Here is a 12,210-nt window from a genome sequence, read left to right on the forward strand (position 1 = left end):
ACATCCTGAATTGGTAAAGAGACGTCTGAATTATGAGATGCCCTTTGCATCAGGACTTTCTGAATTTCCCCACACGCAGGGTCCTCGCATTGTCCCCTCCGTGTACAGGGAACTTTGCTACTCAAGCATGATCCATAGATGGCGGCATTAGCATCACCTGGGAGCTTGATAGACATGCAGTATCTTGGCACCAACCCAGACCTACTGACCCCAAATCTGCACTTCAACAAGATCTTCCCCAAAGCCCACCCCTGACCAAGGTGATTTGTGTGCAGGTTACAGTTTAGCATTGGGCATGAGGACTTCTGTTTTTTGAAAACTTCTTTTCCAGTTTCTTGTTTACTGATGCGCCCTCCCAGAAGGTGCCTTAATTGATGGAGGTAGGGTTTTCGTCTTTGGCAAGAGCAGCCAAAACCAGCTTCTCCACAAGAAGAGAAAACAAATTTTTTTAATAGACTCCCCTAACTATACAGGGTGATTGTGTCCCATTATTCTGGGGGAAGAGTTTAACCAGATTTTTTAAAATCTCTTTATATGAAATGATTTTAGACTCACAGAAAAGTTGCAAAAATAGTAGAGTTCCCTTCTGCCCTTCACCCAACTTCCCGTAATTATCACAGGCAGGAAATTACGGTTGGTGCAATGCTACTAACAGAAGAATTTTAGCAAAAGCTGCCTCCCATCTATGTTTTCAGAGCTGGTCATTGGGGAGGAGGCAAAGAAGCCAACATCTCAATCAACCCCTTCTCTCCAAAAATTAAAATTGTGAAGACATAGAGGATGTGCAGTGGCCCTATCCAAGGCCCAGGAGTAACAAAGCCACCAAAATAAGTTACTGGGGTTGGGAGAAAGTGGGGTAGAGAGAGACATGACCTATGGCTAGCTCTGGGCCAAAGACAGAGGATGAGAGAGGGAAGGGGGCGGGATGGTGGCTCTGAATTCATGAGGTGGAAAATACTGGAATCATTTGCTCTGCTCTTTTAAACCCTACTGTGAGTATGAACTGGGAGTACTGTAATACTTAAAATCTAACCTGAAAACTCCCTGCCTACAAGTTCTCTTTACCTATTGTTGTAGGAGCACAATGTTCCTAATTACCCTCTGATGATCCCAAATCGCAGCCCTTGCCCCATCCAGTTGTCCCCAGGGAGGCCTTTCCCCTGTGCACCAAACAGGAAAGACCATCACCATCATCTCCCCTGCCGGCCCCCAAGCAGCACAATGCTCTGTCACCCGTGCTCCTTGGCTTCCACGACTGACTCTGTGGCCTGAGCCAGTGAGGTAACTTCCCGGTGCTTCCTAGAAGAAGACTGGAAAGCTCGCGAGGATTAAATGCATCAATCACGGAATTACTGAGCACGGTGAGGGTCACGTACCAAGCACTCAGCAAAGGAGAGCCATCGTTGCTGAGCATTTTGAACATTTTAATCCCCAGTGGTGTGCTGAAGAAACCCATTGCTCGTCTGATGCAAACAACAGAAGGCAAGAGTCAACAAATTGCTCTTGGAGGTTGAGGATACCCTGATGTCAGCGTGAGGAAAGCCCCGGGGTATGGGTTGAGGAAGATTAAGAAACACTTTCATGAAGTCCAGTGTTTGTTTGCCTGGATAGAAACAGGGATGCTTTGTTCAAACGCCACTCAAATAACTTCAGTTCTATCATCCCATTGCTGGTGAGAGGCTTGTGCCCCCCAGGACCCTTGTACCCCGACTCCAGACCTCTGTTTTGTACTCAGAGAAAGTAAAGATTTCAGTATCTCACAAGCGGCAGAAATGAGGGAAGGGATGGTGTTAAGAATAATGATCAGCATGGTCTTACACTACACAGTGAACCCTAAGTTAATCCATGGACTACAGTTAATAGTACAATTATAAAAATGTGCTAGCGAGAGGCGGCGCAAGATGGCGGCATAGAGAGGAGTGGAAGCTAAGCAGTCCCCCTGGAACAACTACAAAAAACCAGAAACAACTAGTAAATAATCCAGAATAACTGCGGGGGGACAAACGAGACCATCCACTCATCATACACCAACCTGAATTGGGAGGAATGCCCGAGAACACAGCATAAAATCTGTAAGTAAAACCTGCGGAACCAGGTCGGGAGACCCCCTCCCCCATAGCCCGAGCTGCAAAGCCTCGTGGTGCCAGAGAGAAGCTCTCTCCCAGCAAGCGAATATAGCTCAGCTGAGCTCCAACTGGGGTTTTAAGTAGCAAGTGTGAACTGCTCACTACAGGTACGCAGCCCCAAAAAACAGACAGAGGCTTTGGGTGACGACTGACCTGGGAGAGCCGGAGGGTCGCCTTGACTGGGTCTGAAGGGGACTATCTGTTTCTTTTTTGGCTCAGTGGAGAAAGCCCCAGTCATTTTCAGTTTCCAGGGCTGTGACTCTGGGAAGGGTGGAGACACCACAAGCAGAGAGCGAGACCATTGAAATGCTAATCACCTCCACCTGAGGGGTCTGTCTTCTCTAGGAGGAAAGGGGTGGGGCCCTTTCCATTCAGAACCAGACCCCAGAGCCTGGGGGAACACGGCCATACCTCCTCACACCAGTTAAGAATTATAGGCTAACAGGCGTCACCTGCTGGGCAGAAAAGCACAGTGACCTGAGGCATCACAGGGTGGAGCAATTTTCTAAGACACACCCTCAGGGAAACCAGATACTGAATATTTCTTCCCTCTGGGACCTGAGCCTGTTCTGGTCTGGGAAAACCTGATTTGGATAACCAAGGAAACCATGCCTAGACAACAGAAAATTACAACCTACACTAAGAAAAACAAAATTATGGCCCAGTCAAAGGAACAAATGGACACTTCAACTGAGATACAGGAATTTAAACAACTAATGCTAAATCAATTCAAAAAGTTTAGAGAAGATATTGCAAAAGAGATAGAGGCTGTAAAGGAAGCACTGGACATGTATACGGCAGAAATCAAAAGTTCAAAAAACCTACTAGTAGAATCTATGGAAATGAAAGGCACAACACAAGAGATGAAAGACACAATGGAAACATACAACAGCAAATCTCAAGAGGCAGAAGAAAACACCCAGGAACTGGAGAACAAAACACCTGAAAGCCTACACGCAAAGGAGCAGATGGAGAAAAGAATGAAAAAATATGAGCAACATCTCTGGGAACTTAAAGATGAAACAAAGTACAAGAATGTACGTATCATTGGTGTCCCAGAAGGAGAAGAGAAGGGAAAGGGGGCAGAAGCAATAATAGAGGAAATAATTAATGAAAATTTCCCATCTCTTATGAAAGACATAAAATTACAGATCCAAGAAGCGCAGTGTATTCCAAACAGAAGAGATATGAATAGGCCTACGCCAAGACACTTAATAATCAGATTATCAAATGTCAAAGACAAAGAGAGAATCCTGAAAGCAGCAAGAGAAAAGCGATCCATTACATACAAAGGAAGCTTAATAAGACTATGTGCGGATCTCTCAGCAGAAACCATGGAGGCAAGAAGGAAGTGGTGTGATATATTTAAGATACTGAAAGAGAAAAACCGCCAACCAAGAATCCTGTATCCAGCAAAGCTGTCCTTCAAATATGAGGGAGAGCTCAAAATATTTTCCGACAAACAGACAATGAGAGACTTTGTGAACAAGACACCCGCCCTACAGGAAATACTAAAGGGAGCACTACAGGGTGATAGAAGACAGGAGTGTGTGGTTTGGAATACAATTTTGGGAGATGGTAGCACAACAATGTAAGTACACTGAACAAAGGTAACTATGAATACGGTTGAGAGAGGAAGATGGGGAGCATGTGAGACACCACAAGAAAGGAGGAAAGATAACGACTGGGACTATGTAACTTGGTGAAATTTAGAGTATTCAACAATTGTGATAAAATGTACAAATATGTTCTTTTACGAGGGAGAACAAGCAAATGTCAATGTTGCAAGGTGTTAAAAATGGGGAGGCATTGGGGGAGGGATGCAATCAGCATAAACTAGAGACTGTAACTAATAAAAAAAAAAAAATGTGCTAGCATTGCTTGTAACAAATATTCCACACCAGTGCAAGGTGTTAATAATAGGGTATTTGAGAATGCTATATATTATGCATGATTGTTCTATAAACCCACAACTTCTCTAATAAAGAAAAAAAATTTTTAAGAACAATAATCAAATGCAAAGAAAAGCCCTTACCACAAACACCAACACCCCAAAAAAGAAGAAAAAAAGAAAAAAATAGATGGAAGAGAAAGAAAGAAAACAATCCTGTTCTGTTATCCTCCTTGTAAAACTGTCAAGAAAGAAACAAGGAGGGAAGAAGGAAAGTTTGGGACATTAATAGTTTTACCTGCTGAATAATTTTAAAGAGGATATTGCTGTATAAAAGGACTCAAAATACATAAAGAAGAAAATAGTTAACTTTACAAAGATCACAAATTTGATCAGTAGGAAACCCTTTTTTCATTCCTTATCTTTTTGTGCTATCATGTGGTCCTTTTCTTCTTAAAAAATAAATGAATTTTAATAAAAGAATTATTGTTTTTAATAAAAAAATGAATTTATCTGTTCACCTGTTTCTTGTCATTTTTCTACTCCTCTGGAGGTACCTGAAATTATCTTTTTCTGAACTTTGAACACCTTCTTTAAAGTACAGAACTTTTTTTAATTAAACTTTATTTTGAAATAATTTCAAACTTGCAAGACAGTTACAAAAATAATACAAAACCCATACAGAAAACTCCAGCATACCCTCTACACAGATACACAGATCACCAATTTTAACATTTTCCACATCTGCCACATCATTCTATCTATAATCCATCTATCTATGAATCCATCTATGTCTGTCTATCTATCTACCCATTTGTCTATTTTCTGAACATCTGATAGTAGGTGTATTCATCATGCTCCTTGAACACTTAATATTGCCATATATATTTTCTAAGGTGCAACCACCTTTCTAAGTTGCAGTTATCAAATTCAAGAAATTTACTTTGATATAAAACTTACAGTCTATACTCCAATTTTTTTATACATCCCAATAATGTTCTCCTCCAATATTAGATCCAGTCCAGGATCATGTATTGCATTTAATTGTCTTTGTCTCTTTACAGAATGTTTTAAAGAGGTGCCTATTTTTCTTGGGGGCAGAGCTTCCAGATGGATTTAACCAAAAAATATTAGATATATGTGACATGAATTTGTCTACCTACTAGATTTTTATATACATCATTTTCTTAATTTGCTTCCCAGGTAAAAAGCAGAAACGTTAAGGAGTGTCCAATTACAAGGCAGACACCTGGCAATTCAGCATAGGGAGGTTATCAGTAAGGGTCAAAGTCTCCTTTTCTTTGTCTCCAGAGGGTTCTAGATGCAAAGAGGTCATCTAGCAGCCAATTAACCCAAGAGTTCCAGAGACCGCCACCGCCACCACCTCCCTCTGCCAAGCTATAATAATAATTCTTTTCTGTCCAAACTGCTGAAGAGGAGTTACCTTGGTTCACCAGCCAGGAACATTCTAGGAGGAAGCAGGAGGTTGGAGGTTGCTGCCATCTGTAGGCAGCACTAAGGTATGGCCATAGGTGTGTTTGTGAAGTGGCTAACAAAAATAAATCAAACGGAAATGTGGACAGAGATAAAAGCCCAAATCAGAAAAGCACAGGTAGGAGAGAAGACTTAGGCCAATGGGGAAATTAAAATGTAAATATGAAAGCAGTTCACCACATACAAGGGAAGCCAAATAAGACCAAGTGCTGATTTTTCATCAGACACCATGGGGGTGAGAAGGCAGTGGTACCATATATTTAAGATACTGAAAGAGAAAAACTGCCAACCAAGAATTCTCTATTCATCAAAGCTGTCCTTCAAAAACGAGGGAGAGTTTAAAACAGTCACATATAAACAGAAGCTGAGAGAGTTCATTAATAAGAGACTAGCCCTATAAGAACTGCTACAGGGAATGCTGCCAGCTGAAAAGCAAGGACAGGAGGGAGAGGTCTGGAGGAGGGTAAAGAATTGAAAAGCATTAGTAAGGGTAACTTAAAGGATAAAAAGAGAGAGAGAGAAAATAGATCTGACAAAAACAAAACAGAAAGGTGGTTGAATTAAGAACTGCCTTTACAGTAATAACTTTGAATGTTGATGGATTAAACTCCCCTATCAAAAGACACAGATTGACAGAACAGATTTAAAAATATGATGCATCTGTATGCTGTTTACAAGAGACTCATTTTAGACCTAAAGATACAAATAGGTTGAAAGTGAAAGGATGGAAAAAGATATTCCATGTATGTATTAACCAAAAAAACAGCTGGGGTAGCTCTACTAATATTGGACAAAATAGATTTTAAATGCAAAAATGTTATCAGAGATAAAGAAGGATGCTATGCATTAATAAAAGGGATGATCACCAAGAAGAATCAAGGAGCTCCAAAGTTCACTAGACAAACACTGGCAAAACTGAAGGGAGTAACAGATGACTGTACCAAAATAGTGGGAGATTTCAACACACCACTCTCTCCAATGGATAGAATATCTAAACAGAGGATAAATAAAGAAAAAGAGAACCTAAATAATATGATAAGTGAACTAGACCTAACAGACATATATAGAACATTACACCCCAAAACAGCAGGACATACATTCTCCTCAAGCACTCATGGTACATTCTTCAGGATAGAGAATATGCTAGGCACAAAACAGGTCCTAACAAAGGTAAAAAGATTGAAATTATACAAAGCACTTTCTCTGACCATAATGGAAAGAAGCTGGAAATCAATAACAAACAGAGAACCAGAAACTATACAAATATACAGAGACCAAGCAACACACTCTTAAACAATCAGTGGGTCAAAGAAGAAATTGCAAGAGAAATCACTAAATATCTTGAGATGAATGAAAACAAAAATACAACATATCAAAAATTATGGGATGCAGTGAAGGCAATGCTGAGAGAGAAATTTATAGCCAGAAATGCCTACATAAAAAGGAAGAAAGAGCTAAAACCAATGACCTAACTGAACAACTGGAGAAATTGGAGAAAGAATAGCAAAATAATTCCAAAACAAGCAGAAGGAAAGAAATAAAGATTAGAGCAGAAATAAATGAAATTGAGTATAAAAAGCAATAGAGAGAATCAATAAAACCAAAAGTTGATTCTTTGAGAGGATCAATAAAATTGACAAACCCTTAGCTAGACTGACAAAGACAAAAGGACAGAAGCCACAAACAAATAAAATCAGAAATGGGAGGAAGGGCATTACAACAGACCCCAAAGGAATAAAAAAAGATCATAAAGTTTACAAAGAACAGCTGTATGCCAAAAAAACTAGACAACTTAGATGAAATGGACAACTTCCTAGAAACACACGTACAACCTACACTGACTTGAGAAGAAATAGAAGGCCTCAAGAAACCAATCACAAGTAAAGAGATTGAATCAGTCATCAAAAACCTACCAACAGTCATGCGCAGGGAGCAGAACAGGAGCGAGGCCGCGAGAACCTCAGGATCCCATGGACCCCTCACCGTCCTCAGGCCCCCAGCGGAGGCTGCGGCAGGAACGCACCGTCTTCAGCAAGGAGCAGCAGCAGGAGCTGGAGAGGCGTTTCGCCGACTGCAAGTACCCAGGCTACGAGGCGCGCACGGCCCTGGCGGCCAGGCTCAGCCTGAACCAGCACCGAGTTCAGGTGTGGTTCAAGAACCGCCGGGCCAAGTTCTCCCGACAGATGAAGCAGCAGCAGCAGCGGCAGCGACCACCGGGGCAGCTGGACGGGCAGCTGGGAGCCCGGGGTGCGCCGGGCTCGTGTCCCGGAGCCCCTACCCCTGCTCCTGCGGGTCCCGAATTCCCGGTGGGCGCAGATGTCCGCAGCCCCCCTCCGCCCAGCCCTTTGGGAATCTTCGCAGCCCCGGAGCCCGCTGTCTCCAGCCAGGGCCCGGCTTGGGGGACCCCTGCGCAGGGCACCCCGCGGAGCGCTCCATCTGCGCCAGGTCCCGCCTGGGCTCGGGACCCCCGCGCCACGGGCTTGTTGCCAGACCCTGCGTTATTCCCCGACTTCACAGAGCTCCTCGCACCCCAAGACCCCTTCCGGGGGTCTTCGCTCCTCCCGAAGACATCTGGGTACCAAGCGGCGTCTGGCTTTGTGGACGGAAACGACTCAGCACCAAGACATTACTGAATTTATAGGGGGCTCCGTGCTCTGTGCCTGCAACGTCCTGCAGGGGCCGCGGGGAGACCCGGGGACAAGGACGACTGCCCCCAGAGCCGCCCCCGCGCCAGCCCGCCTCTGTTCTCAGCGCCGGCTTCCCCTGCACAGCGTGGATGTGGCACCGGTGACCTCTGCCACCTGCTCGTCGGGGCGCGCGCTTGTTCCACGTCCGGCTGCTGGGAGTGCCCCGGGCCTCGTCCTGGGGGTCGCGCGGGAGCATTTCTGTCGCCTCCTGGGACTGGGGGTGGAATCGTCGCTTGCGGTGCGCGCAGGCTGAGCCGAGGCCGCCAAGAGCCCTGAAAAGGGCAGTGACGGGTTTGCACACACAGCGCTCTTCTGGCCGGCGTCCTCGCCGACCTTTGGGATTGTGCGACTTTTAATGTTTGCGATATGCCCACCTGGGTCTTCGTTGCGGTTTAGTATTAATTTTCCTGATGATAGTAGGTTGAGGATTTCTCACGGGTGAACTCAGCCTTCGTGTAAAGTGTCCGTTTTCTGATGGATTTGATTCTTTACATATTTTGATGAGTTATAAACATCTAATTACCTTGGCAATTAATATGTTGCATATGTCTGCCATTTCGTGGCTTGTCTTTTTTTTTTTTTTTTTTTTTTTTGCTCTCCTTTGGTCAAATTTATTGTAGAAAATTCTAAAATTATTTGCTAGCCAACAGAGTAAAATTAATATTATCCATTAGTCACATGCTGTTGTATTAGGTCTTTGATATCTTTCTTTTAAAAATTTTTTTTATTCTAGCAATATGTTACTACTTACAAATTTCTCCTTTAAGCACATTTAGATAATATAATTCAGTGGCATTAACTTATATTCACAATGTGCTATCACCACCATCCAAAAATTTTCCATCACCCCAAGCAGAAACTCCACAGTTATTAAATATTAACTCATTGCCTCCCCTCACCCAGGCCCCTGATAACCTGTGTTCTAGTTTCTGATGCTATGAATTTATTCTAATCATTTCATACCAGTGAGATCATACAATATGTGTCCTTTTGTCTGGCTTAATTGACTCAACACAGTGTCTTCAGGGTTCATTCATTGTTGTCACGTGTAGCAGTACTTCATTCCAGTTTACAACTAATACTCCATCGTGTGTATGTACTACATTTTGTTTACCCACTCATCAATTGATGGACACTTGGGTTGCTTCCATCTTTTGGCTACTGTGGATAATGTTTCTGTGAATATTGGTGTGCAAATATCTGTGACTCTCTGCTTTCAGTTCTTTTGGATATATGCTTAGAATTGGGATTGCCTGGTCATATAGCTTTCTGAGGAACTGTGGTGGCTTGTCCTTTCACCCTTGCATGTCTTTTACTGAATAGTTTTTGTTGAAAATTTTATGCTATTTCACTAGTTCTCTTTCTGCGCATCATTAGAAAAATCCAGTTGTTGGCACACTGATGCTTTAGTAAAATGCAAAAAGGTAATATAAAAATGATAAAAAATATTCCAAATGCAAATACAACTGAAAACTACCCTGCCAAACCATTACAAAAGATTTTTTTCTTATTTGTTTAATATTCATTTTATTGAGATATATTCACATACCACACAGTCATACAAAACAAATCGTACATTTGATTGTTCACAGTACCATTACATAGTTGTACATTCATCACCAAAATCAATCCCCGACACCCTCATCACCACACACACAAAAATAACAAGAATAACAATTAAAGTGAAAAAGAGCAATTGAAGTAAAAAAGAACACTGGGTACCTTTGTCTGTTTGTTTCCTTCCCCTATTTTTCTACTCATCCATCCATAAACTAGACAAAGTGGAGTGTGGTCCTTTTGGCTTTCCCAATCCCATTGTCACCCCTCATAAGCTACATTTTTATACAACTGTCTTCGAGATTCATGGGTTCTGGGTTGTAGTTTGATAGTTTCAGGTATCCACCACCAGCTACCCCAATTCTTTAGAACCTAAAAAGGGTTGTCTAAAGTGTGCGTAAGAGTGCCCACCAGAGTGACCTCTCGGCTCGTTTTGAAATCTCTCTGCCACTGAAGTTTATTTCATTTCCTTTCACATCCCCTTTTTGGTGAAGAAGATGTTCTCCATCCCACGATGCCGGGTCTAGATTCCTCCCCGGGAGTCATATTCCACGTTGCCAGGGAGATTCACTCCCCTGGGTGTCTGATCCCACGTAGGGGGGAGGGCAGTGATTTCACCTTTCAAGTTGGCGTAGCTAGAGAGAGACAGGGCCACATCTGAGCAACAAAGAGGCATTCGGGAGGAGGCTCTTAGGCACAACCATAGGGAGGCCTAGCCTCTCCTTTGCAGCAACCGTCTTCCCAAGGGTAAAACTTATGGTAGAGGGCTCAACCCATCCAACCACCGGTCCCCTATGTCTGTGGTCATGTTAGCAACCATCGAGGTGGGGCAGGCCAATACCCCTGCATTCTCCACCAGCTCCTCAAGGGGGCTCTGCATAATTTTTTCCCTTGTTTATTTTTTTTTTAACTTTTTTTTAAATCAACTGTATGAAAAATAAAAAAAAAATTAAAAAAAATTAAAAAAAACATACAATTAAAGAACATTACAAAAGTTTTTAAGTATTATGACCTGGTAACAAAAGTTTGCAGACTGGGGTAATTGAGAGAAGCACAGTTGGAACAATGGTCTAGATTTTTCTTTTCTCTATTACTCTTTAGTGTTGGTTTAACCTGTCTTGTTTAAGAAAACCTGCAGAATCCCAAGTTTGTGAAGATACTCTGCCTTATCATTGAGAAGTTTTACTTTTATTTTCACATTTAGGCATTGAATACACCTGCTTGTTGTAAATGGTGTGAGGTAGGGGTTGAATTTCATTTTTTTCTTATGAATTTACAATTGTCCTCTGAATATCAGATGAAACAGTCATCCATCCATTCCTCACTGCTTCTCAGTTAATGTGTGGTGTGTCTGAACTGTATATGCTGAGCTTGTAATCTCTATACCTGTCTTTGGACCAACAATCTGCTGACTTAATTACTATAGAATTAAAATAATTCAAGATATCCAGTAAAAAAACAAACAAACAAACAAACAAAAAACCTACCAACAAAGAAAAGCCCAAGACCAGATGGCTTCATAGACAAATTTTACCAAGCATTTCAAAAATAATTAATACCATTCCTATTCAAACTCTTACAATAAACTGAAGAAGAGGAAACACTACCTAGCTCATTCTATGAAGCCAACATTACCCTAATACCAAAGTCTGATAGAAATACTAAAAGAAAAGAAAACTTCAGGCCAATCTCTAATGAATGTAGGTGCAAAAATCCTCAACAAAATACTTGCAAATTGAATTCAACAGCATATTAAAAGACTTATACACCATGAACAACTGAGTTTTTTCCCAGGTATGCAAGGGTGGTTCAACACAAGAAAATCAAGTAATGTAATATACCACATTAACAAATCAAAAAGGAAAAACATGGTCATCTTTGTTAATGCAGGAAAGGCATTTGACAAAAATCAGCATCCTTTTATGATAAAAACGCTTCAAAAAGTAGCAATCATCTGATTTACCTTAGTCCTAACCAAGTTCATTTCATTCATATCTCTAATTGAAGTCTGATCTCTTTTTCGGCCTCTTTAACATTTGCTGTATGGGGTAAAGCTGACATTCACAGCTGCTGAACTCTGGCTCTGAGTCTCAGGTGTCACACAGATACTCGAAGTTCCAGGGACCAACCAGGTTATACACAAAATGCTCAGCATCTCAGAGTTAAGAAATAACCATTACAACTTAGGAATAGATGTAACTGCTATACGAGCTTACAATCTAGGAAACTTTATGGTCTCAGATTCAATTCTCAGAGTTTGCACATTATAGTTAGTCTATATTAGTGAGGTGTTATAATGTTTGGCTTTTCATTTCTGGTTCATTTCACTCAACATATTGTCCCCAAGTTCTGTTCTCCTGGTTGCATGCCTCACAACTTCATTCTGTCTTGTAGCCACTCAGTATTCCATTGCATGTATACACCACAGTTCACCATTCCATTCATCAGTTGATGT

General features: G+C 41.8%; 1 protein-coding gene across 1 annotated transcript; it reads left to right on the forward strand.

The window, feature by feature from the left end:
* Positions 1-7,481: 7,481 nt before the first annotated feature.
* Positions 7,482-8,144, forward strand: LOC119519926 (cone-rod homeobox protein-like). The gene has a single exon (XM_037817669.1). The coding sequence runs from the start codon at positions 7,482-7,484 to the stop codon at positions 8,142-8,144; it is 663 nt and encodes a 220-aa protein (XP_037673597.1).
* Positions 8,145-12,210: the final 4,066 nt, after the last annotated feature.

Source organism: Choloepus didactylus, chromosome 24 (assembly GCF_015220235.1).
Source record: "Choloepus didactylus isolate mChoDid1 chromosome 24, mChoDid1.pri, whole genome shotgun sequence".
Classification (NCBI taxonomy): domain Eukaryota; kingdom Metazoa; phylum Chordata; class Mammalia; order Pilosa; family Megalonychidae; genus Choloepus; species Choloepus didactylus.

Coding starts and splice junctions, on each gene's coding strand:
- LOC119519926 (XM_037817669.1), top strand. CDS start 7,482: ATGGACCCCTCACCGTCCTCAGGCCCCCAGCGGAGGCTGCGGCAGGAA.